At 39.9% G+C, this 25,963-nt stretch overlaps 1 protein-coding gene across 1 annotated transcript in view; it reads right to left on the reverse strand.

Moving 5' to 3' along the window:
• celf5a (cugbp, Elav-like family member 5a) overlaps positions 1-25,963 on the reverse strand; it is a 289,807-nt gene that overhangs the window by 32,467 nt on the left and 231,377 nt on the right. Inside the window, exons 4-6 of the mRNA XM_036586607.1 lie at positions 20,552-20,680; positions 18,790-18,869; positions 1,656-1,802 (exon numbers count right to left, since the gene is read on the reverse strand). Coding sequence (XP_036442500.1) covers positions 1,656-1,802; positions 18,790-18,869; positions 20,552-20,680 — 356 coding nt within the window. The remainder of the gene's footprint in view (positions 1-1,655; positions 1,803-18,789; positions 18,870-20,551; positions 20,681-25,963) is intronic.

A 25,963-nucleotide genomic window follows, 5' to 3' on the forward strand; every position in this document is an offset into this window, starting at 1 on the left:
TAGCAAGTAATATGGCAATATTTGTTTTGTAGACCCCTGTTTCCTATCACCCCCACTGTAAAGAAATCCATATCAGTATCTCTACAGTGAACCATTTCACATCAAAGCACTCTGAATGAGTTTGTTTATATCTCCACCACTGAACTATGCAGAAATTTTCATTTTAATAATTGTTGTCAGACACTGATGTTGGATCAGAGAGCCTGGCTTGCAATCTAAATTCTTGTTCATCCCAAAGGTGTTCAGTGGGGTTAAGGTCGGGACTCTGTGTGGGCCAGTCAAGTTCTTCCACACCAGATTCACCCAGTCATGCCTTTATGGACCTTGCTTTGTGCACTGGGGCTCAGTCATCCTGGAACAAGATTCTTCCCCAAACTGTTCCCACAGAGTTGGAAACATACAATTGTCCAAAATGTCTTGGTTTGCTGAAGCATTAAGATTTCCCTTCACTGATACTAAGGGGTCACAGCAACCCCTGAAAAACAACCCTATATCATCATCCCTCCTCTACCAAACTTTACACTTGGCACAATGCAGTCAGGCAGGAAATGTTCTCCTGGCATTCACCAAACCCAGACTCGTCCATCAGACTGCCAGATAGAGTAGCGTGATTCATCACTCCACAGAATACGTTTCCACTGCTTCAGAGTCCAGTGGCGGCATGCTTTACACCACTCCATCCGACACCTGGCATTGTGCATTTTGATCTTAAGCTTGTGTGTAGCTGCTCGGCCATGGATCTCATTTCGTGAAGCTCCTAAAGTGCAGTTCTTTTGCTGATGTTGCTTCCAGAGACAATTTGGAACTCTTCAGTAAGCGATTCTACAGAGGATAGATACTGTGCGCTTCAACACTCGGTGGCCCCGCTTTGTTTGCATGGTCCAGCGCTTTGTGGCTAAGCTGTTGTTGCTCCTAGACACTTCCATTTCTCAATAATAGCACTTACAGTTGACATGGGCAGATCTAGCAGGACAGAAATTTCACAAACTGACTTGTGGCAGAGGTGGCATCCTATGACAGTGACACATTTAAAGTCACTGATCTTATCAGTACGACCCATTCTATTGCCAGCGATTGCAAGGCTATGTGATTTTATTCACCTGTTAGCAATGGGTGTGGCTAAAACACCTGAACTCAGTAATTCTGAGGGATGTCCCAATACTTTTGTCTATATAGTATGGGTGTATATGTGGTAATGCAAAAGGTAACTAGTTTTCAAAATTTGCAAAAAAAAGTATATACAAGAAAAATGGGGATGCAAAGTTTTTGTGTGACAGCGAAGAGATTCTGGATTCCATTCAGGATATTATTTCTATTATAAATTCAATCTTTGTAAATTCTTATGGAGTCATGTACAGTGAATATGTCCTTTCAGCATCACTGTATGCATTGTACACGTGTCTGTGTAGTTAGACTGAAATTCTGAACCAGCTTCTGATCTTCCACAATTCTTCTTCTTCTTCTTTCATCTGAAGGATCTTAGCACGCAGGCTAAAAATACATGATACGCGCTCCTACGGAATACTCTGCGTCATCCCTGGCCGGTCGTGAGCTGAGCAGACGCAGGGGAACGCAAGAGAGTGTGTGGGCAGTTGGAGCGTGGGCCGGGATGAGCTCAGCGCTGGGCACTGGTCAGGAGGGATTAGGGCACTCACCGCGTGTGCGTAGCTGCTGTAGGTGCTGAAGGGCAGGGCGATGGCCGGGTTAAAGATGCCGAACTGGCCCACCATCTGCTGCATGCGCCGGATGGTGCGCTCCTTGTCCGTGTCAGCAAACTTGACCACCAGGCTGGACGAGGCGCCCTGAAGGGGAAGCAAAGGCGGCGCGTTACGTTTAACCTGATTTTCGCAGCCCTACAGAGCTTACCTGCTATTCAGCAGAGCAGTTAGTGTCAAGTGATGCACAGTCATATTTAACAGCCAGAAATAAATAATACAGGCATAACATTTCAAAGTAGAAATGCTGGTGGATAGAAGGTGGTAGTGTTACATGTAAGTGAAAAGGAATATTCACATGAATGCATAGTTGTAGCAAAACTCTGTCTCAATTTAATCCCAGTTTGTGTGGCTATTTATTTAACAAGGCCAGACTCAATCTCAAACATATAACCATGTAACCTTTCAGCTTCAATGTAGCTAAATCTGATCCTTCTACATAACATTTTAAGTCTTTAGCCTCGATGAGGCTTAACACCACTTGTTAAAAGTCATAAGGATTAGAAACGTATGTAGCTGTGATTTGAGACTGACGTGGCCACCACTAGGCGTGCTCCCTGTCTGACCCTGCAGAGCCCACTGCTAAGCCTGTCTTTTTCATTCTAGTCCATGCTGCAATGAAGAAACACCTGCTGCATGAGCCTCTTACATCCATTACAAACCTCGTAGCGATTCTACTTGACCTTTATCAGCGCGGACTGGCCCTCTTATTCCTGCATCCTGCATCCCCACCCAGAAATGAGATGGGCAGGGCGCTTATACATACAGTTCTTTTGAAATGAACTTAACTCAGTTCTGTTAAAGTGAACCTTAAAAGAAACCAGAGGCTTTTGTCTTCACAATGTGGGCACAGTTTAAAGGGGACTCTCCTTATAGTCCTCTTTAACAGTGATGAGATCTCAGACTCCTTTAGAACTCCTTTAGAACTCCTACCTCACTTGGGTTATGCTGAATTATGGGTAGTGTTGTACCATCAGATAACAGATCTGTTAGCTGAGCAACATTCGATGGCAATGCTGCAAAGCTATTAATAACCATTACACTAATAATTGGCTAAGAGAGACCCCTCTTCTGTTACTCAGTCGAAAATATTTAGGATGCTTCCTCTTGATTGACTAGCTGCAGTTATTATATAATAATATGGTTTATATAATAATTACAGAAAAGATTTGAAGACCATTCATACAACATCTGCTTCCTGAACTCAGAGATATTATATTAAAAGGTCAAAACTATTTAGAATGGAAATCCCCTCTAAGTCCTTGGCATGTAGCATAGATGGGGACCTAATGAAGTGAAGTGCATTATAAGTTAGGGTTAGGGTTAGGGTTAAAATCACTTCGCGATTTTAGTAAATTGTGAAGAATGTGGGGTGTTTTTTTCTTTCTGTCCTTCATTTTTTTTTTCTTTATGAGGATGGCCTTTATGAGGATGGCCTAGGGGATATATATTTTTTCTATGTTATCACTGTAACACTCACTGCTCATGAACATACACTCACTGACCCCTTTGTTTCTACAGTCAGTGTCCATTTTTATCAGGTCCACTTACCATATAGGATTTTGTAGATCTACAGTTAGAGACTGTAGTCCATCATTATCTCTGTATAATTCATCCCGTTCATCAAAGGTCAGGACCCCCACAAGACCAGGTAGAGCAGGTATTATTTGGGTGGTGGACAACAGCACAGCAGAGGCACTGACATGGTGGTGGGTGTCGTGGTAGTACGAGTGGATCAGACACAGCAGTGCTGCTGGAGTTTATAAACACTGTGTCCACTCTATAACACTCCCACCTGGTTGGTCCACCTTGCAAATGTAAAGTTAAAGCTGATAGCTTATCTACTGCTGCATAGTTTGGGGTAGTCATCCTCTGATGCTTCAGCAGTTTCTGACCATAGGACACTGTTGGCTGGATATTTTTGGTGGACATAGTGTTTAAATACTCCAACAGCACTGCTGTTTTGGATCCAACACCCACCACCATGTTAGTGCCACTGCTGTGCTGTTATCCACCACCCAAATAATACCTGCTCTGTGGTGGTCCTGTGGGGGCCCTGATCATTGATGAGAAGGACAAAGTATGCAGAGAAACAAATGGACAACAGTCTGTAATTGTAGAACTACAAAGTGCTCCTACATGGCAAGTGGACCTGATGAAATGGACAATGAATGTAGATATAAGGTAGGTGTCCCTTATAAAGTGGCCTGTAATTCGTGGAAAAAAAAACAATGGTAACACATAAGTTCTAATGTCTTATTGCTTTAATATACCTCTTTATAAGAAAGATGTTCAGCCGCTCAGCTGTTCTCCCGTTTAGTTCTTCTGTGTAGTTTGTTTTTAAGTACTGGAGGGCTGTAGCTGTGTATGTGCCGGTGAGCACTGAGGTTCCTAAAGTATGATGCAGACTGGGGCAGATTTGTTATCACAATGCACGAACCAGACCACAAGGCGAACCACAGACGACTTGCACTGAGGAAGGTGATCTGTGTTTGGTTCATTTATGGGTCCATTTAGAGGGGTATTGTATTTCACAAATACAAATGAATGACTAAGATCATGCTGAAAGTATGAAAGTACGGAGCCCTGCTGATGACATCCTGTATAAATAAAAATAATGCGTGGTCACACCATATTAACACGTGGGAATGCGATCCTAATGTGTGGCCACAATTTAGTAAGTTGTGGGAATGAGATAATTAAGTTGTGGCCACGACTTAGTAAGGCATAAGAACGAGATCATACTTTATTAAGCCATGGCCAAGGCTTAATGATCTCATTCCCATGCCTTACTAAGACGTGGCCACGCATTAAGATCTCGTTCCCATGCCTTACTAAGTTGTGACTACGACTTAATTGTCTAGTTCCCATGCTTTACTAAGTCGTGGCCATGCATTATTGTTATTTATACAGTGTATCACCAGCAGGGCTCTGTATGAAAGTGCTCTCAATAAAATGTGTTTTTATTTACTTGGAGTATTCTGCCATTTTCATTCAAAATGTATTCCAATCTTATTTCCATTGCCAAAGCAGACATCACATTATTGGGCCAAAAAATGTTCAACAGCAGATTTTTGGTTGCGGACTAAATTATGAGTACAGCATTTACACAGTACAGACTCCAAAGGTCTTCCACAAGATCAGAAATTTAGAAAGTCATTTTGGATGCAAGCAACTTTTCAATGATCTGAAACACACCAGCCATCTTTTGAAAGAATACTTTGCCAAAAAGAAAATGTCTAAAATAAATAGCCACTTTGTTTGACGTTTCTTAACACAACAAATGTAATACTTTTTTAAACATGGCACAATGTCCAAATACTTTCTGGGGCCACTGTATTTCATCGCCTTGGTTGAGGAATGTATTGCTTGTACCTGATCCCAATGAAAAGGCTTAAATTTGGCAGTGATCTGGCAGGAAGACATCAGCTGAGATAAGCCTCTCACTGAGATTGATCTGAGTCTGTCAATAGCCACTAAGGTGATGGGAGATGTGAGGGAGGAGGGATAAGAGCTTTGACAGGCTCTGCTTGCACGCTGTGGTATGCACGGTTTTCAGTGAAGTCCAACACAAGGCAACTAATCTAAATGGATCAGGCCTCTGTGCTGAATATTGAGGTCTGTAGGCATTAATTTGCAAGCTATATTAATTACAGCACATACACCGCCCTATCCTTAGGAATCCTGACGGTAAACTGATCTGGAATCGGCTCCTCAAATTGAGATCATTTGAATTTGACAGGCCAAAAACTGATCCCAGATCAGCACTTCCTTTTAATGTTCTCTCACGTCTCCCAGAACAAATAATCAGAAGAGGCTGAAAACGTGTCGATCATGTCTCATTTTTCATCAAAGCTAAGCCCCAAAAACTGTTTTGTATTCATTGTAGTTGTGACTGTGTTTATATATGAATGCCCCTTCAGCTTACAACAAGTTTATTGCAAGTTTAATTCAGACTGAAGTGATAAGGAGTGTTGTTACTGCAGACAGAGCTACTGGAGGGAGAGGTAACTAAACAATGCGCTGTTAATGGCTGTCAGGAAACAATTATTACTGTCTTGGGCAACCTTTGCAGGACATGTACGCTCACAAAGACAATCAGCGTATGACATAAACACAGTTTATGCTCTGTTTTGACTGCTATACTCTCTCTCTCTTTCTGCTCATCTGGGTAGGGCAGCATAGTTAGTAGTACACAACTGTACATGACCATACATCAGAAAGACAGAGAGTACACTTATTCTTTCTTGACTGTATAATATGGACAAAATATCATATTGAGATTATATATTGGTGCATATTGTGATTGTGATATGCCTTGCAATAAAAACAGTGGTAACTGCTATCAAGTGGTCTAATGGTTAAAGCATATTACTGAGCTATCGTAGCTACCCATTAGTTATGCATGCTAAATTACAAAGAGGTTAAAAAGAGGTTTAATAAAGATGTTAAGAGGTCCAACTGCCATGCCCCCAACACAATAAGCCTCAGTGTAAATGCCCCACTTACATGGCTGGTATTTATGCCACTGATTAAAATCATATTGATGCCACTCATGACATTGTTAAGCCTCATTAAATTAACAGAATTCACAATTTGATCATTTTAGCTTTTCCATCCATCAGTGTTCTCTTACTACAATACCCCACATACATCAAACAACCACTGGGAATAACCCCCCCCCCATTGCCTAAAAGAAATGCACTGATGTAAAGGCTAGTAAATACTGACCTGAGTTTAGATACTGAGTTTAGTGCCCTAGCAGTAACATCAGCTACGCAACACCTTCTGTTTAGGCCAGCTAGCAGAAAGAAATTTCAAACAGCCAGTCTTCATGTATCAGCCCCAAAGTGCATGTAGTTTTTCCAAAGTTGCTTTCACCTTCAAGATACATCATCATAAAGGGGTTTTCCTAGTCAATAAAATGGAAAATCTCACTCATTAGATCATTGTGGCACTAAGTGAATAGATATGTTTACAACAGATATATCAATGGTAACATTTTTCATTTTGGCCAATATGCCCCTTTAAAGCATTATTTTGGTCATAATTATTTGCATTTCTTGGGTGTCATGAATGCCTTGATTCACCCAAGGCATCCAGAAACTCACCTGGCATGTGTAAGAACTAGTGAAAATGCTTAAAGCTTATTTACATATCACAAGCCTTGACAATTATCACAATGGCCAATATATTGTGAAAAATATTAACAAACAAAATATATTGTGCAGCCCAAGCTCCAGCTAAAGCTCCAGCTTCTCCCCTTTACACTCTCCTTCTCTCCAGGCCAGTGCAAGGCTGCACGTCAGTACAAGGCCTTATCTTGTGTCGCTCCAATTTTTATCACGAAACCTGTTAAAATGATTGCTGGGTGTAACTCCAGGGGAGTCTGTCAGAGAGTGAGACTGGAATACCAAACCGCAGCTCATTCCGCTCATATTCAACCAATGAGGCATTTTAAAAGCCGGTCAGGGCCTGACTGTTGAAGTAATGAGAAATGGAGTAGGCCTATCAGATCAGTCCTCCATGCTGAATGCTAAGCTTCTTCTGCTGTTGAATTTAATCTGTGGGTATTAAACTGTCTGCAAGTTATAATACTTTGTTTTACAGTTTTAAAGGGCCCGTATAATGGAAAACCCGCTTTTTCAAGCAGTCCAGCAATGACAACTAACGTGTAAAAACAACCTGTTTACTATAGCTGTGATGTCATGACCACAAACACATTCATATATGAAAACTCATTCAGCTTACAGCAGTTTATCTCTCTGATTTACAATGGAGTGATAAGAAGCATTGCTATTGGAGGAAAATGTTGTGCTGTTGTAAAGGATCCAGAGCCTGGAATGTTTTTTGAATGAACCAATGAGAACAAAGGTAATTTACTTATATTCAGCACATTGACAAAGACAGCCTGTTTAATTCAGAATATGGGTCCTTTTAGTGCAGTAGTGAAGTTCAGCCCTATATACATTATATGGCCAAAAGTATGTGGACACCTGTAATTCCAAAACCATGGGGATTAATACAGAATTGTACCCCCACCTCCTTTCGCAGCTATAATACTGTTCTGGGAAGGCTTTGGAGTGTGTCTGGGGGAATTTATGCTCATTCAGTCTAGAGAGCATTTGTGTGGTCAGGCACAAATGTTGGACGAGAAGGCCCGGCTCACAATCACGTTCCAATTCATCCCATAGGTGTTAAATGGGGTTGAGGTTAGGGCTCTGTACAGGTCACTCGAGTTCCTCCAGAACAAACTCTTCAAACCATGTCTTTACGGAACTTGCTTTGCACACAGCCTTGACCGAACATGAAATTGCCTTCACCAAATTGTTGCCACAAAGTTGGACGCATATAATTGTCTAAAATATCTTTGTATGCTGTAGCATTAACATTACACATCCCCACACAGCCCCAGACCATTATCCCTCCTCTACCAAACTTTACTGTTGTTACTATGCATTCTGATGGGTAGACTTCTCCTGGCATCTGCTAAATCCAGATTAATTTATCAGATTGCTAGACAGTGAAGCGTGATTCATAAGTCCAGAGAACACATTTCCACTGCATCCAACTGATCTCAGGTCTGCAGTCTCAGTCTGAGGCTGAACCATATAGCACTGTTCAGCTATGTTAACAGAAAGAGAAATGCAACAAGCGTTCCTTCTACACTGATATGAAGGATGCATACACTTTGTAAAATAAAAGAGGCAAAAAAGGTTATTTGGAGCAAGACCACAGCAGAACCACTTTTGCTTCCCTAAAGAACCTTTCAGTGAATGCCTCTTTGCAGAACCATTTTCATACAACAGTATGCAAAAATTTGGGCACCCCTGGTCAAAATCACACCTTAGCACATTTTAATGCACAAATAAAAAAACCATGAAATGTGGCCTGTGCAAAAGTTATGGCACATTTTATATCTTATGTGTTTTCCAATATGTTAAATTCAGCAAATAACAAAAACTACATACTAAAATTTGCTTATTTTCACCTAAAAAGTCAGTGTAATGTGACCAGGGTGTTTTAAGTTTTGCATATGACTGTATAGAAGATGTCAGAATGTGCTTTTTTTATTTAATATATGTAATTTATTTAAGCTATTTTCTAGAACATCAATGCCAAGAACCATTTAGTAACCTTTGTGTTCCAGTGTATAATTCCATGTTTGTGCACCACAACAGAGTTTGCCTTAAAATTAGAAAATCTCATAGTATTTTTTTCTGTATGTTTGCTCTCAGCAGGGATAACATTAATATAAGGGCGGTGGTGCGCAGAGAGAGAGAGAGAGAGAGAGAGAGAGAGAGAGGCAGAGAAAGAGAGAGGTGGGTGAACTATGAAGTAAAACTCTCATTAAATTTTAAGCCGTCAAGCGGCTGGGAAAATTCCCACCAGCCATGGAAGACCTGGAGAAGCGGATTCAGGAGAGAAACTGTGAGAATAAAGCGTGCAGCTGTTTCTACAGAGGGGGAACGAGGAGGAAAGAAGAGTCCTGAAATCAAAGGGAGGAGAGGGGCTTTACGTGACGGCCCTGTGCAAGGGCACCCTGGTCCTTTTTCCAGTCCGTGAGCTGACCGAGGGATGTAAAGGAGCTAACTAAGCCGTATATTTGACACCACTCCAAGTCCACACATCTGTCTCTGTGCCTTTGCTGCGAGGCAATAAGGCCGGATTATCCTGCGCTCGCTGCTGTCCACTTACATAACCACTGCTGTCCCATAAAAAAAGAGAAATGGACTGCAGGGTCGTCTCTTGAGCGCCATGGCGACATCCCTGTCACCTGTGACATGATCTAAGAGGTTACTGAGTGTATGTGGACAGTTTTCTCCTCTATATCAGCGGTGTTGAGATTTATAAGCTTTATGAGATGCTAACGGCTAATGCAAGACTCAAATGGATGCTACAACATTACGCAGTACATACTGGATACATTACTCACTCCTAATTTCTTTACTATTGTTTTTACCTGTATGTTTTCTTGACTTTGATTGTTATATGAATCTGAAGTTCTTATATGCTTAAAACTTATACACTTGTAAATGGACATAACTATTTATGTGCTTTTTACTTACTTGCTAGTATCATGCAGATCTGTGTTTATTTTTACTCTGCTCTATGTAATACGTGCTTGAAGACTTGAAAGGTGCAATTAACCCTTAGGAGTCACCATTATTGTTAATAAAGCGTGGTGTAATTAAGCAATAGAACATGTAGAACATGAGCATGAGAGCGAGACTTGTACTGCAAATCACTGCTGTGATTCAGTTGCAGGCACAAGCCAAAGATGAGCCATGATGTTATTTACGATAAAATGTGCCCTCAAGGGTTCTATTGCTTTTATACTATATATATATATATATATATATATATATATATATATACATATATATAATGATGTTAACATTCATCACTACAGCAACCCTTCTGGTAGAAATGCATTACTAAGTTAGCTTAGCAATTCTCATTCCAGAGATATTATTTTTACCTTTTACTTAACTAATTAATAACATTGTAAGTTCCAATGTTCAGTTTTATTAATTATAAAACTGAAAATTGGAACTTTATTTATTAACCTCAAATAGCTCTCACTGGTCAACACTCAACACTGGTTATCACACCTGTTTCTCCTCTTAAAGATGCACATTGCCCTGTATTTTTAACATTCTCATTTACATTTACATTTACAGCATTTACAGCAAGTTTCCTGACCAGCTGCCCATCAGAAGCTGCAATTTTATAATTTTCTCCTGCGACTAGCCCAATGTGTCAGAAAAATCGCAAACTGGCAACCGAACACAGCATAACTAATAGAAAGTGAACACAATCTATATAATGGAATACCCACATAAACACAATAACTGCTCTGATCATAACATATTTGTTTGACATGAAGAACTCCTGGAGAGTGTAAAACTCACATATGCATGGGATGAAAATCTTGATAATAAAGTGATATCACATTAATCCAAAGAGGAAGGAAAGGGGAGTGGTTGTTTTACAAAAGGGAATTTTTACCATTATGGCATCCCCTTGCATCCCCTCTCAAATTGAGCCTGAGTACCACCCTTAAAAAGTGGTTCTTCGGGTGTTCTTTTGTGAATGCAGTAGTTATATACAGAACCATAATAACTCAAACAACCATTTGAACACCTACATTGTTCTTTGCATGGCTAACCACTTACAATCCCAGGCTTATTACATACTAAGACTTATTATTCAGAAACAACAGGGACTTCAATGCAAGCTGGCTGAGCTACTCCCAAGTTACAGAAGTATGTAATTAAACTTTGGGCCTGCTGATGGGCCCTGGCCATTTAAGGGATTAAACTTGTTAAAATGGTTCCATATAGCACCAAAAAGGGTTCAGTTATTGTTACATGACATAGAATATTTTTATTTTGGTACTTTATAGACACATTTTTGCAAAGAGGGGGGCACGGTTATGATTTTTCCTACACAATCATATCCCAGCAGTGTGAAGGCGAGCATTCTTACCACAACACCAACAGCTATTACTATGTTGCACCAGCCATTCTGTTAGAATTGGTCTTCATATACAGCTATGCTTTTACAAAGAAATGAAAATCCAACCCTACCCAGCGGCATTCTGCCTCGGGCAGACGCGAGAACGCCTCAGCACAGCCGATCTTAATATGAGATAGCTTCTGCGGTTTCATTTCAGTGCCTGTATTTGTTAAGATAGGGGCCAATCCCTAACGCGTGTACTCAGTCGAAATTGAGGGGTCAGAGTGATGTGACCCCGGCCTTCTCAGAGTGTAATTCTGTCCCAGGACGTCCGCTGTACAAGGCCCTTCCAGAAGTCTGGCAATTTGCTTTACAGCTCAAGGGTGTAAATTTTTAATTGTGCCACGTCTGAGGCGTGGGGGGGGGTGAGGGGGGGCGAGGAGACACACAGGGGGCAAGCGTGCCTGGAATAGAGATACTGCTTAGAGCAGGAATGTGACCTGACCCGTCATTACTGTTTCACGGGCACACGCACACACAAATATAAACACACACACATGCACACACACACACACAACACACTAAGCTCAACACATGAATAAATCTTTTCCTTCACAATGATTTAATGCGATTACAGTTTTAAAGGGATGATTTAGTGTATCATTTCCAAAATTGATACACTGGAACATTTCAATTTGATTCAATTATTCACAATTGTAAAAATACACAAATATATATAAAGGATATGATGTGAGTCTGAAGAAACTATGGACATAGTAGTGAAATCTAAACATTAAAAACAATACACCTAGCCTTGTGAAGGGATCTTCGGGATCAATACAGTTCTTTCTTTCTTTCTTTCTTTCTGTCTTATCTATCTATCTATCTATCTATCTATCTATCTATCTATCTATCTACTAGGTCTACATGACATGGACTTAATCCCAATGTTCAATAAAGTTGTTGGATATAGTGATGGTCATATGAGAAGCGATAAATTATAATTAAGTAATTGCGCAATAAGTAATAATAATAATAATAATAATAATAATTAATGTCTTCAACTCCTTGAGACCACCGGTGGTTCCAAAACGCACTTCGTCATATTCTTTTAGTAATCTATTGCATAAGCTACATTCAAAAAGTGGGTGTCATATGAGAGCTGTAACTGTCTTCTGTCCAGTCAAATAGACGGGTAATGTAATTTTAAACCCTTATAATAGAAGAAGCTGAACTCACAATTTTTTGTCTACTGAAAGTCGACCCATTTTTCCACAAATCTATAAACTATAAACAGACAGTGTCTCTTCAGTGATCTACTCTGTAAAAATTCTTTTTATAAAATAATACAAAGAACATCTAAGATTTTTGGCTTTAAGCAGTAAATTGTAAGCATATAGCGATATGTGTGCTCATAAAACACATGTTCTGATAATTTGAAGGGAACTTAAAAAAAAAAATTAAATAAAATAAAAATTTACATTTATTTCATGCAGTTACTGAATAATTTGCCTTACGATTTGGTCATGTAAATTCAGATGGAAAAACCAAAATATACACTGGTGAATAAGAAGACACCTATCAAGTTTGAATGGCTAATATTTTCTTCCAGAGTTTAGGAGCTATTTAAGAATATGGTCTTTCACCAAAATGAGCTGTGTGAGATCCTAGGAGTTTGTAGCTAGCCTGTCTCAGCTGGGCGAAGTGGTCTGAAAGGCCTATGACAAGTGATTTTCACTAAAAGGAAAATTCTTGACCAATGTTGAGAAAGGTAACTAATTCAATTTTAAACACTTTGCTAAATAATATAAAATAATAAGAGTTCTAAAATTATTAAAATGTAATTCTTCATTGTTTTCCAAAGGCGCCTCCACTATAACAACGGAAAACGCCTCGCGTTTGAATATGTGAAGCACATGAGCATGGCTTGCCTAGCAGTCTAGCAGTTGCTTTAGTGTTCGTTTTTAGACAAGAACCAGCCATAAATCTCAGATCTAACAATCGCATGCATTTCTTGAAAGTGCTTGTTTTGAAACTATCAAAACAAGAAGTAAAAAGTTTATTACCAAAAGTTGCCAAAAAGTATTATTTATATGATTTCTGTTAAAGATTTTCATGAAATCAGTTAATAATAAAAAGTATGTAAGCTCAAGATCAAACAGAACGCAGCCGCACCATCACTGTTGATCTACTGCTGCTCAAGCTGTTTGAATGCGTCTGTGCAGACCGGTGCAGGAGAGCAAAGACAAAGGATATTTTTATTTTCATTATCATTCAAATTATTTCTTAAGTGTTTGATTTTGACATTTTATTGTAGACCTTTTTAATCCTTTGCTTTTTTCTTTTCCTTTTTTCCCTTTCGTCCAAAAACTAAAATTGCCATTTTTTACCATTTTTGGCAGAAAATTTCAGTGCATCCTTAACAGGTTAACAAGGTGTGCCAGGGCTAGTCCATTAACAGCTTCAAATGTCATTAGCAAGGCCTTGTAGTTAATGTCAAACTTAACAGCAAGGCAGTGTAAAATAAATAAGGTTGGAGTAATATGCTAAAAAGTTCTCTTCCTAGTAAGTACACGGGCTGCTGCATTGTAAACAAAAAAATCTAACCAACCTCTCATTCATGAAGGAAAAAAAACACCATTGCTCTAAGTGCAAAATATAAAATAATATAATACTAATAGCTATTTACATTACAATTACAAGCACATTCTTTGAGGCTGTTAACAAAACAAAGCATTCCCTGAACAGTTTCTATTTTTATCTAAGCCTACAAAAAAAAAAAAAAATACATATTTAAGTCCTTAGATTTTAGCTTGTTTGGCATTTTACAGTTAAGGATGTTATTTTTGAGCTGTGCACATATGTGTGTGCTTTGCAATTGGCTTTATAGCAGAGTGGTTAAGTCACTCACTCAGGAGTGGGGCTTTGAGTCTGGCTCATGGGAGACCACAACTGCTGTAATGTTAGACGGCACTCCTAAGGCTACATTCCCAGCAAGATAATCATGTCATTTGACCTGTTCTGTTATTGCAGATCTTAATGATTTGTTAATTGCAGTCACTCTTATCACAATGGTGATAAAGATACAACAAACTGTGCAGTTCTATTATATATTTCAGCAAATATTATTATAATTGATTATAGCGCACAGAATATGCACACACACACATTCAATTACAGTCTCATATAGTCAAATACAGTCAGTGTAAGTTACCCGAACTGGAAAATCAGGTCAGTGTGTGTGTATTCGGACCTATACTGTAGGCTTGTGACAGTGAGGGTAAGAGGGAGAGAAAGAGAGGGGTGGGAGTGCAGAGGGGAGTATTCAGGCATGCATGCATGTATGCATGAATATAATGCATAGAGAGAGGGGTTTTGCTATGCCAGGGGGAAGTGACCCCAGCCTGAGAGGATAGAGCCTCACTCAGCTACAGTGTTTGCATTCGAAACACCTCAACATCAAGCTGCTTACCCTACCTGCAAATCAATGCGCAATACCATAAACATGCACTCTCTTTGTGTTTATCTTCGAAACTATAAGCAAAACATTGTGCCATTGTCCATATCATAGCGTAATGCACTGTATATCATACTGTATCATATGTCTTCTCAAGTCTCATTATATACCATTATTTACTATATTTCACTCCTCTGTTACACATCACACTAACAGCCTAGCACAGTGTTTCCTAACCCAGATCGCAGAGGCCAACTGCTCGGCACATTTTACTGATCCCAATACACCAGATCCAACTAATCCACTCCGTATCAACCCCGTTACTGAGTTGAAGTGAGTGTGTTAAAGCAGGAACATGTGCTGGGCAGTGAGTCCAGGGTTGGAAAACAATGGCTAGCGTAAAGAAGCTACACCAACAAGTTTTACAAAACAGGGTTAGTGTAAAATGTAAGTTACATGTAGTGACATCAGTGTAAAGAGGTGTTGCTTAAAACCTCTATCATACTTCATTAAGTGAAATTAGCTAAACTGCTAATGCTGTGTTAGGCACCAGTTGTTTTCTGCTAGCTAATGATAGCTGCTAGCTAGCTTAGTTAGCTACCTAGCTTACTAGTCAGTATCAGAGACATTATTAAAGGTGGAGGAAATATGAACAGGACACTTTAGCAACTGTATTACAGGAAGTCCTGCTGTTTAATAAAAAGAGTCAAAACATGATCAAAACACATGGAAAAACCCACCTCTATGATAAAGCTAACTTCTGCTAGCTGTGGAACTCTAGTAGTTTGTTAGTGCTAAGCGAAGCATGTTTTGGCCATTCTAGACTAAAAACAGACATTTGAAGCTTCTAAAAGACATTCCGTGTTTTATTTGAAGCATTTGACAGAAATATTAGCATATATTTTACTTCACAGCAGTTTCGCAGTGAAGGGACAAGTAGACATTCAGTAGGGAGCACTAGCATAGAGTAGCTGCTGCTGTTTTCCATCTCAAACAAGTCCTCACCACTAAGAGAGCTAGCGTAACTATATCTACTAAGATACCACAGAGAAAAACTCATTTCTGATTGGTCAATTTTTCATTGGACATTTTAAGAATTTCAGTTTTAACCCCTGAAACGGCCAGGACCCATCGGCAGGCCCAAAGTTTTATTACGCACTTCTATAACCTAAGAATAGCTCAAGTGCTTTGTACTGAAATCCCTGTAGTTACTAAATAATAAGCCTTAGAATGTAATGAACCTGGGATTTTATAAGGTTAAGATAATTGTAAATGGCTGTAAATAGTTAATCACAGTATAGAATTTCCAGTGTGTAATAACTATTGATACAATTAATAAAACATCTTAAAATCCCTTTCGGTTCAAAATATTTCGGTTTAAAGGCCTCTGAGTGACCGGCTTGGAGGATCTGGAAGGTCTGAGGGTTGATGACCTTTCATGTTTTGCTGCGCTGCTGAGTGAGGGCTGATGTTTCCCCCAGCTCTTCCTCATGAAGAAGCTCCCTGCTGGGGGTAAACAGTATTCCTAAAGGCCAGAAGCAGGCCGAGGTCAGGCGGTCAGTCACCTCAACCCCCCCCCTCCCCCCCAGCTGTGTACACTGGGGTACAGAGTGTGATAAGGGGCTTTATAATGAATTTACTCTACGAGAATGCAACACGCATGTTCAATTCAGCCTCTGGATGCTTCCCTGTCCCCCCTCTCTCTCACACATCCTCTCTCTCTCTCTCCATCACTCTTTCTCTGCCCTCCTGCTTATAAGCCAATGAATAATTCACCAGCCGATTTGGTGAAAGGTGAGGTAAACAAGTCTATTGCCTAATATCCCGGGAGGATGGAGAGAGGAGGGTATGCATGTGTGTGCGTAAGGGAGAGAGAGAGAGAGAGAGAGAGAGAGAGAGAGAGAGAGAGAGAGAGAGAGAGAGAGAGATGGGGGTGGTTATATCTGTCCACAAACGCACCATGCTTCACCATTCAGCTCTCATGAATTGCACTTACATTGACCCCTCTGTCACACCAAAAGCCGACGGCGCATCCCTCGTTCTTTCTCTCTCTAGTTCAATTTTTATTTTTCAAATTCAAATAAGCTTTATTGGCATGTCCAGCGCATTTGTCTTTTGTTCTCCTTCTCTCTTTCTCTCTATATAAGCATACGCACACCCCGAACGCCACACATTGAGATTCGACAGCCAGCAGGAGTTTTGTAGCAAACAAAGCAGCCGTGAAAGCGAAAGATTCCAGGGCTACTTTAGAGTGCTGAATAGTGCATGTGAAGCTGAATAGCTGTATGATTCAGTCCGCACGCACTGAACAGCAGGCTTTTTTGCAGCTCTGCCACGCACAGACCTGCCAACTACACACCTATTCAACTAAATTAATGTACGCACACTTTGTAGGCAAGAAGACCACTCGCATTTTTCTCTGTTTGGGAATTATTTAAAAGGGCTCACATCCTACAATTTTCTCGTATCCCCTCCCCAACCCCCCCAGGTCCACTTATCAGGTTTGTGTGGATTTATGTACCAAAAACAGACATAATTTATTTTTACATGGCCTCTCTTTATCCCTCAGAATCAAATAGGCTGTTTTTGTGACTGACATGTGTAAATGACCTCTGTTTTGATTGGCTGCCCTGCATTGTGCCTTATACAAAAGGCAGTCCAGGCTGATCCATTCCTTAAAACGTCAGTGTGAATGGGTGGGGCTACACTGAAATAGGCTGTGTCGACAGATATAAACATTGGTTTTTGTGACATCACAGAAAAATTAATTCAAAACGAGCTGTTTTTGCAGCTTAGTTTCCATATATAGACTGTAGGGACTGGAAACAATATTTACATTCTACATCAAACTCTTTTTTTTAAAAAACTGCGTAAAATTCAGTTTTCCCTGATATGGGTGCTTTAATCTCCTGGCAAATTCTGGCTGTGCTGTGTCATAAGGATGTGGCATGTGGTTTTCAAAGTAAACATCAAGACTGTCTTGGGATCCTTCTCTTTTGTACTGCATAATGAACAAACAACAGGAACGTTTTGGAATGCTTACTGTACGGTAAGTAACTTTACAGGTATTGTTGCCAACAGTGGACAGATCATCCACCTATGATGGTAGATTTCTACCTTAATTCTTTTTTTAGTGCCTTCAAATTACAGGCTTATAAGGAATAAGCAGGGCATAAACTGACACAAGGTAAAACATAACATGGATATTTTATGTAGTTAAACAGGTTGTCATCCTCTCTTATTCCCATAGCAACCTCATCTGTGAACTCTGAAAGCAAGCAGACAGATATTTCTCAGTATTCTTCATTTTTGTTCCATAAAAGTAACTTTTTTCATCATGAGTTTTTCAGTTGCTGAGTTGTGTCTGTAAGTCACAGAATTTACAACAGCATTATTTTACTCAGCTTCTTGGTGACTGTAATATAGCACCCTTTTAAAGAATGTAACTCACTGACAGTGCGCTCTAGACGGGCTAAAGTACAGACTCCACACGGCAGGGTTAGTTTTAACACACTGTTATAACTAAGCCTCCAAAAGTAAACAATAAGGAAATCTTTATTCTCCCATATAAATACACAATTAGTTATTTGGAACTTTTTGTGCACAGATTCATCAAAAAATGTACTATAGACATCATGATACTTTGTCTTGTCATTCTGTTAATAGCTTCTTGTGGAAAAAGAAAAACTGCTAATCAGTAATCATATTTATTTTGATGAATATATTTTATGTAATTAGGTGGGAAAGGTTGTCTGGTTCAAATAACATAAAATGATACTGATTTAATCATGATTTGATTTATTCCCTGTCCCCTCTACTGAGAGAGAGCCAGTGAGAGCAGTGGACAACAGAAAATTCTTCACAGGGGAGCAAATGATGGTTAGAAAAAAATCATACAAATAATAGATTAAAGTGTTATTTGTTTTATACTCTATACTTTAAAAGAGTACGATATGTCTCCTATAAAGAAAAAAATATCTGACTGGTACTGGTATCAAGTGATACTCAAGGTTTTACTACTGGTATCACAATGGAAAAGAAAAAGTGGTATTGTGAGTATGTGTTCATTTTCTGTGTTATGTGTGCAGTGTTTTTGTTACTGTAGAGGATCCATCTATCCATCCAAACAGAAATGGTGGACGAGAGTGGACTCACCGGCATGGTCTGGCTACCGTGCAGGGCACTGATGGCAGACTGAGCTTCAGCATGTGTGGAGAACTTAACGAAGGCGCAGCCTGAAAACACACAGAACACTTCCATTAAACACTGTGAACAGAAGTGCGTCAAAACACTAGATTTGGGCTGCGAAGCTGCCGGATCACAGCAGGCTAGCCCTCTGCAGGCTGCTGGAGCTCCAGACTGCGTGCTCCAGACTGCACTGATTAAGCAGAAAAGCATGCTAGTTAGCGAAAAGTGCCTGTCTACGCACAGTAAACACAAACACGTCTGTTATGCAAGAATCTGCATCAAACAAGAATGGCTGATGCCTTTAATGTACTCTTATGAAGAAAGACTATAGCATTACTACAGGAAAGTCTACGGGATTCATATAGGAGTCTTAGGAAGTAAGGATCATTACCATAGTACTACAGGAAGACTTCAGGGAGATGAAAGTGAGCATAGCTTCAAAATGCTAGCCAGTACATGACTAGCAAACACAGCTTTAAACAGATGTACATACATAAAACCATACTGTTTTTCATTAAAACACAAAAATGTTTGCTTAACGGCAGAAAATATGTGCACTGATAGTGAGAATTCTTACTGTTACACCCTGATTTTCAGACTTTCAGACACATTTACTTCAAAACAATGGGATCTGACTGTTTACCATGTAGTCATGAGGGACAGGGATGCAGTCTCACTTCCTGTTGGGATGTGGCTAAAATTAGCCTCTGCCTATGGATTAAAACTGTGTTTCGGTAGTGACATGAAAATATAGGATATTTTTTGAAAAATGTTTTTTTTTAATAAAAATGTAAAATAACATTTTTAAACTTCACACCAAAATAAATTAAAAATATATATTCTTAAAAACAACATTGGAAAAAAAGTAAGTAATATATTCACAAGTGTAAATTTAGAGGTTAGGGTTTTGGACAGACACCCCCCCAATAGAAAATACCCTATAAATTATGACTTTGTATGTATTTAGCTTAATGCTATCTCTATTAATGTATTGGGTTTGAATAGATCATAACATACTCCTTTGTTAGCATCAGTGAAAGGGAGGAAACTGGCACAGACCAGCAGGATCTCATGAATATGACTTTGTATATATTAAGCTTAATACTATCTCTGGTAATGTCTTGGGTTTGAATGGATCATAACATAATCCTGATAATGATATAATCTGATTACTTAATTGTTTTTTAAATAGTGTTTTATACTGTGGGACCACAGTTTGAAGTCAATAGAATGGTCCATAGAGTACTACGGAAATCTTTTAGTTTCGTATTGCATTATTGCAGTTTTTGCTCATAAGTGTAGGTTTCTGGGTTTTTTTTAGGTCGACATCCTCAAATGTCTTTGGAAAAATCTAGAATCGTTTTGACAGTCATTTTCTCCCTCCTATCCATAAGACTGCCGATTCAGAGAGCTACTCCCTAAGCTGCGGAAATAATCTCCCAACAATTTTCATAAGCACTGGCAGGGGAAAACTACAACTCCCACGGTACTTTGCTAAATGTCAGGCTATATTAGTGTCTATCACTGTCCCCAAAGCCTCAGTGGGCAATAAATGGAGTCTGCAAAAAAAAAAAAAAGGCTCGGATATGCACTTATGTTTCCCTTACAGCTACTACATGTCCCTTGTCGACACATTTTTTGTATAACAAGCCATTTTTAAAGCTAAATAACAGTCGCTAGCAGATTCTGCGCTCCAATTGTCATTATGGGTCGACACAAATGGTCCTACCTTTGCTGTTTCCGTCAGGGCCTCTTAGCACGGTGCACTCCTCGATGACTCCATAGGGCTCAAATAGGCGATAGACGTCCTCCTCTGTCTGCTGTTTGTTCAGCATCCCCACGAACAGCTTCCTGTCTTCTGAAACAAAGAGCACACGCAGAATGAAACACTTTCACTTCACCCGCCTCCCACTTAACCCCCCGTGCTGCTTTCTGGACCGTAGCCACCGTGCAAAAACAGGGACTGTTTTTTGGTCTGGCCCATTTAGCTCGTGGAGCGGAGTCACAGCAGTCATTGTTCCCCGTGCCAAGTCTGTTCATTTTAATTTGGCCGATAATTGGGTTCAACCCCTCCTTTGAAAATGTGGGCAGGCCTGAGGTGGTAGGAGTGCTCTGCTGTAGTGAGAGCCCTGAGGCAATGGCCAGAAGCAGGCTAGTGAGAGCGAGTAACTAAGCACTCTAACACACAGACAGAGCAGGACTCTCACTACTGCTGACCTTGAATTTTACAGAGTGTGGCCTATTTATTTCTCACTTTGCCCTTAAACTGTGCTTAAGTTCTGCTGATTTAGTACTTCTACAATCGTTTACTGGTCACACTGACAAATAACAAAATAATCACTGTTCCATTAGAAATTTTATTACACGTGAAGCCTGTAATTGACCAACCAACCAACTATCTAAAGCTGCTTTCACTTTGAACGCGAGAAATTCACCGCTGCGCTTTCAAACACATTATGTTCAATGGGTTGCGCTGCACAGATGCGGATTTTCGCTGTGTGAAGCTCAGCTGCAAGCGCAGCGGAAAATGGAGTCTGCTGCGGCAGACGGTCAGGGTCATAAAAAGTTCAAATGTTTTTAGCTTTTGTGAGACGCATCTGCCAAGTCTCAGTGCAGACAATAAGAGAGGAGTAGGCGTGTCTGGTAGTTCCTACTCTAGTTTTATTGGAGAGTACTTCCCATTTTTGCACCCAACCGGCGAGTGCTGCACATACTGCGAGTTGTGTGGAAGCAGCTTGTTGCAGACATGAGTGACGAGTGCAGCGCATACCATGTTCAGTGTGAAACCAGCTTAACTCACTCACTCATTCACATAGGGCAGGCTGAAGATTCTCTGCAAAGGGGAGCTTTCTGCACTCAAGTAGACTTTATTAGCATCAGTGAAAGGGAGGAAACTGGCACGAACCCACACCAGCAGGATCCCATGAATGCATATATGTTTGCCATTATAAGTTGTGTGTGTATAAAATAAATAGAACCTTTACATTATGTCAGAGTTCTTTAAGCTTTAAGCGTATCAAGCCATGCATCGCGCCGGCAATCCATTCTGTGAAGTTAGAGATTGACCCTATAGTTACGGTGCACGCATATGTAAGTTGGCCAGATTGAAATGTAACAAGAGATTCATTGGGCTTCTTTATTGCTGCATGCACTGAGTGAGCATGTGAGATCATTCAGAGTGCAATTCGGATTGGTAAGAGCTTATTATTGTTTTGTTTAGTCAGTAACAATCCAATGCATCTGATGTGTGACTGTTACATTCCTATGAATGTATTTTCTTGTTCAAAACCACAAAAAAATCTACAAATTCATGCCTTTGTAGATCACATTCTTTATATATATCAAATAAAGCAGCAACAGCACTTAGAAATCACATGATTAAAAGAGAAAAAGAGCAGAAATAGCTACTTTTTTGCATCAGCCATAAAGGAGATTTTTCACGTTCAAAAATCTCCTTCACAAAAACAGTTCTTAAAAGAACCAACAATTGAAAAGTTCTTAAGGGAACCGAAAATGGTTCTTCTATGTTATCGCATAAAAGAATCTTTATGAGCACCTTATGTTTAAGATAAGAAAAACATTAACTATTATAGGATCGGTAACATTTTACTGTAGGGTACGGTTCATAAGGCTACATGACATCTACATAAGCTTGTCAAGATGACTGACATAGACTTACATAAATGTTTATAAATGCCTATTCTAACAGACGTCATTTGCTATAAAGGCTGTATTTGCCAATTTTGATCGAAGTTAGCTAAAGTAGCCTTTATGACAGATGATGCCTATTGGAATAAGCATTTATAAACTTTTATGTAGGGCTATGTCAGTTGTCATGGCAAGCTTATGTGCCTGTCATGTAGCCTTATGAATTGTGCCCTACAGTAAATTGTTACCATAGTATCTTTACCTCATTTTGAGGGTTCTTTAAACTTTAAAAGGTTGTTCACACTCGTGCATCCTATTTACTAAACTGGTTCCATAAAGAACCAATCAAATGTGTTTCTTCTATGGCAGCACTCCAAAGAAGTTTTTAAGAATACCATTAACTGGCATAGAACATGTTATGTTATTTGGAGGGTCTTCAAACTTGTTGTTCACACTCTGACATCTCATTTACAAAATAAATGTATAAAATACAATAAAAGGTTCTGTAGGGAACCAAAAAGTGTAAAATTTATTTATTTGTTTATTTATTTTAATTTTTACTTGTAAGAGTGTACAGTCATGCTGGTGCCACCCATCCTATAAACCTCCTGTGCACCCTGGACCCCAGCTTATTGGTATTCCCATGGTTCCATGGTGTTGGCGCTGTGTCTGGGGACGGGACCAGCCCTCGCACGGTCTCTTTATTGTTTGTGGCAGGATCAGAGGGTACGTATCAAAATAGAGACGATGCATTGTGACATCTGTCATGGTGGATTGGGAAGCATTTATCTGCAAAAAACAGAGCCCTGAACTGGAAGATAAAAGGCCAAGGCGGTCCATCCCAAAGCCTGGAGGGGACGTTCCCTTCTGAAGGTGGGCCGCTGCTGTTCTTGGTTCAAATCCAAACACTTGGCCCCCTCCATAAGTCCCCATGTGTCCTTCCCTCATGTAGGCACACATCTGGCCTCCAGCTCCCGCCTTGCTGTCTGAGTCCAACATCGGCCGTGCCTGGCCTAATGCATGCGGCTGACCTATATGAATCTCAAGCAGCACGTGCAGCACAATGATATTTATGCCACAAGCACATTCGCCATGGTGCGCCTTAAAATACGACGACACAGACGTCCCCTTTCAGAAAGATGGCTCACTAGGAAATAACCTCCAGCTGAACGGACGAATATTTATGTGGGAGTCTAGCAAAGACACACAGACCTACCAGATCCACATAGAACTATAAAAAGGAAAAAATGAATAATCCTAAAGGGGAATTTGCCTGATTTTGCATTTTTTCTGCATTAGTGAAAGGGTCACCATGTCTACAACACAAACATACAGTGGCCTCAAAAAGCATCTGGTCATGTGTCCCATACTTGTGTTCACTGTGTTATGAAGCAAAATGTCAAACTAAGTGGCATTTATATTAAACAGACCATAATAAATAAATAAATCTTTCAAAAGACGTCCAGTGTGTTTCAGATAATTTCATCTTTGTAGACTTTTGTAGGTTTGCATCCAAAATATCTTTGTACACCTCTACGATCCTACCAATGAACACAATATGCTTGTTCTCTCATTGGGTAGAGGATGCGGTTAGGGTGCCTTACTGGTGTCCTCACAGGCCAAACTTTTGGCAACCTTGACTCAGAAACTTTAAAAGGGGAATTCCACCAATTTTTCTAAATGTCTGCATAATTCAGAGGTTGAAATGTAAACAATGTCATTCAGAGTGGTTTGATGCGAAATAGTTAATTTATAGAGAAACTTACTGACTCTGATTTCTTTACAGTGGTGTTGAAACCAACAAATATAGCCATTTTACTTAATATCCAAAACCAGCAACATACATAAGTCCTCTGGGGTTTTTATATGTAATGTTGATGATGGTAAAAAAGCGAAGAAAAAAAAGAGTCTTCTTTGGGGACTATTTTACCTTAGAACACCCATAATGTATCCCTCCATCATGACCAGATTAGAATAAATTGATTAAAATACGTTTTAGGCCAAAACTCTCATATCATATAACATCAGGCTGAGTATTCATAACCATTTAATGCAACAACTTTCTGTGATGTAGCTTTCAGAGGACTTAAAGTCTTCAGACGTCTGGTTCCTATCACTACTGCTGTAAACAATTCTGACTTCTGACTTTCTCTAGAATTAAGCATTTTGTACCAAACTACTCTGAATGACTTTGTTTACATCTTAACCATTTAATTATACAGAATTTTTGAAAAAACGGTGGAGTTTCCCTTTAATACCTAGCCTTGCATCCTGGCTGTTTCAGTTCCCCACAAAGAGTTAAGTACACATATGTACACACAACTCCATTTACTGTCTTTCTCTGTTCTTTCCCTCTGCCTCTTTCTCCACGTTTCTCTGTCTGTCTATGTGTCTGTTTGTCTCTATCTCCTTCTCTCTCTCTCTCTGTATGCCTGTCTTTCTCTCTCTCTCTGTCTCTCACTCTTGCTTTCTCCCTCTCTCTCTCGCGTTCTCATTCTCTCTCACTCTCTTTTGCTCTCTCTCCCTCTCTCTCTCTCTCTCTCTCTCTCTCTCTCTCTCAGTCTCCCTCTCTCTCTCTCTCTCTCTCTCTCAGTCTTGCTACAGTATGAATAAATCAGCACGTTTGGAGAGCCCCATTTGGTGCTAGAGTAAACGTTGCTAAAGCATTTCAGAGCGAAACAGCGTGTGCTGCAAATCTGTGTAATGAAATCTATGGGAGAAAGTAAACATCATATGACGGATCATTTTCAGCTGTGGTCAGTTTCACGGAACAAAATTTAACTAGAGCTAGAACTGGTGCCCAAACTGGAGCATCACTTTGTTGTGTAATCTGTTAGACATACTGTACACATTCTAAGGCCTGAGACACCGTCTGAGGCCTAAGCTTAGACTGGTGTTCCTAAACATGCAGCGTGGGTTTCGCTTCTGTTCCCCAGCTATGGTGCCACTAAGTTGTTCTTCATTTTCATCTTGTTTCTAATTGATTAGAGCTGTGTGCATTTGCATACCTTCCTCCCCGGTGTCCTTGATGCTGGGCACAGCCCTGCCAGCTGTGCTGCTGCATCCAAAAATTACACCCATCAAGCTTCATCAACTTCACCTGCTACGACGAGTTTTGTTTAATACATTGCAAATGAAGTGGCAGAGTGATGAGCTGGGAATATGATACTGTAGGTGGTTAAATGTCTCAGGGAATTTAAGGTTTGCCGAAATAAGAGTGACCTCCATTCTTGTTTGTTTACTTTTAGAAGTGATGATTCTCATTACGCTAGCGGGCAGAAACGGCTCCAATCATGAGGCTACAGCTTGGTGTCACTACTGCAAATGGGGCGCATAGATAAAGATTCCATTTACATAGTGCTTAAGTACATTTTTAATGGATTTCTACTTTTCAGTTTAATTTTAATCTGTGCTGTTGGTTTACTTCTTGAACTATTTTGCTGTTACTCATACCTCAAAATAGAAACAACAGCATTGAGCCACTGCATCCTGC

Source organism: Colossoma macropomum, unplaced genomic scaffold (assembly GCF_904425465.1).
Source record: "Colossoma macropomum unplaced genomic scaffold, Colossoma_macropomum, whole genome shotgun sequence".
NCBI classification, from domain to species: Eukaryota; Metazoa; Chordata; class Actinopteri; order Characiformes; family Serrasalmidae; genus Colossoma; species Colossoma macropomum.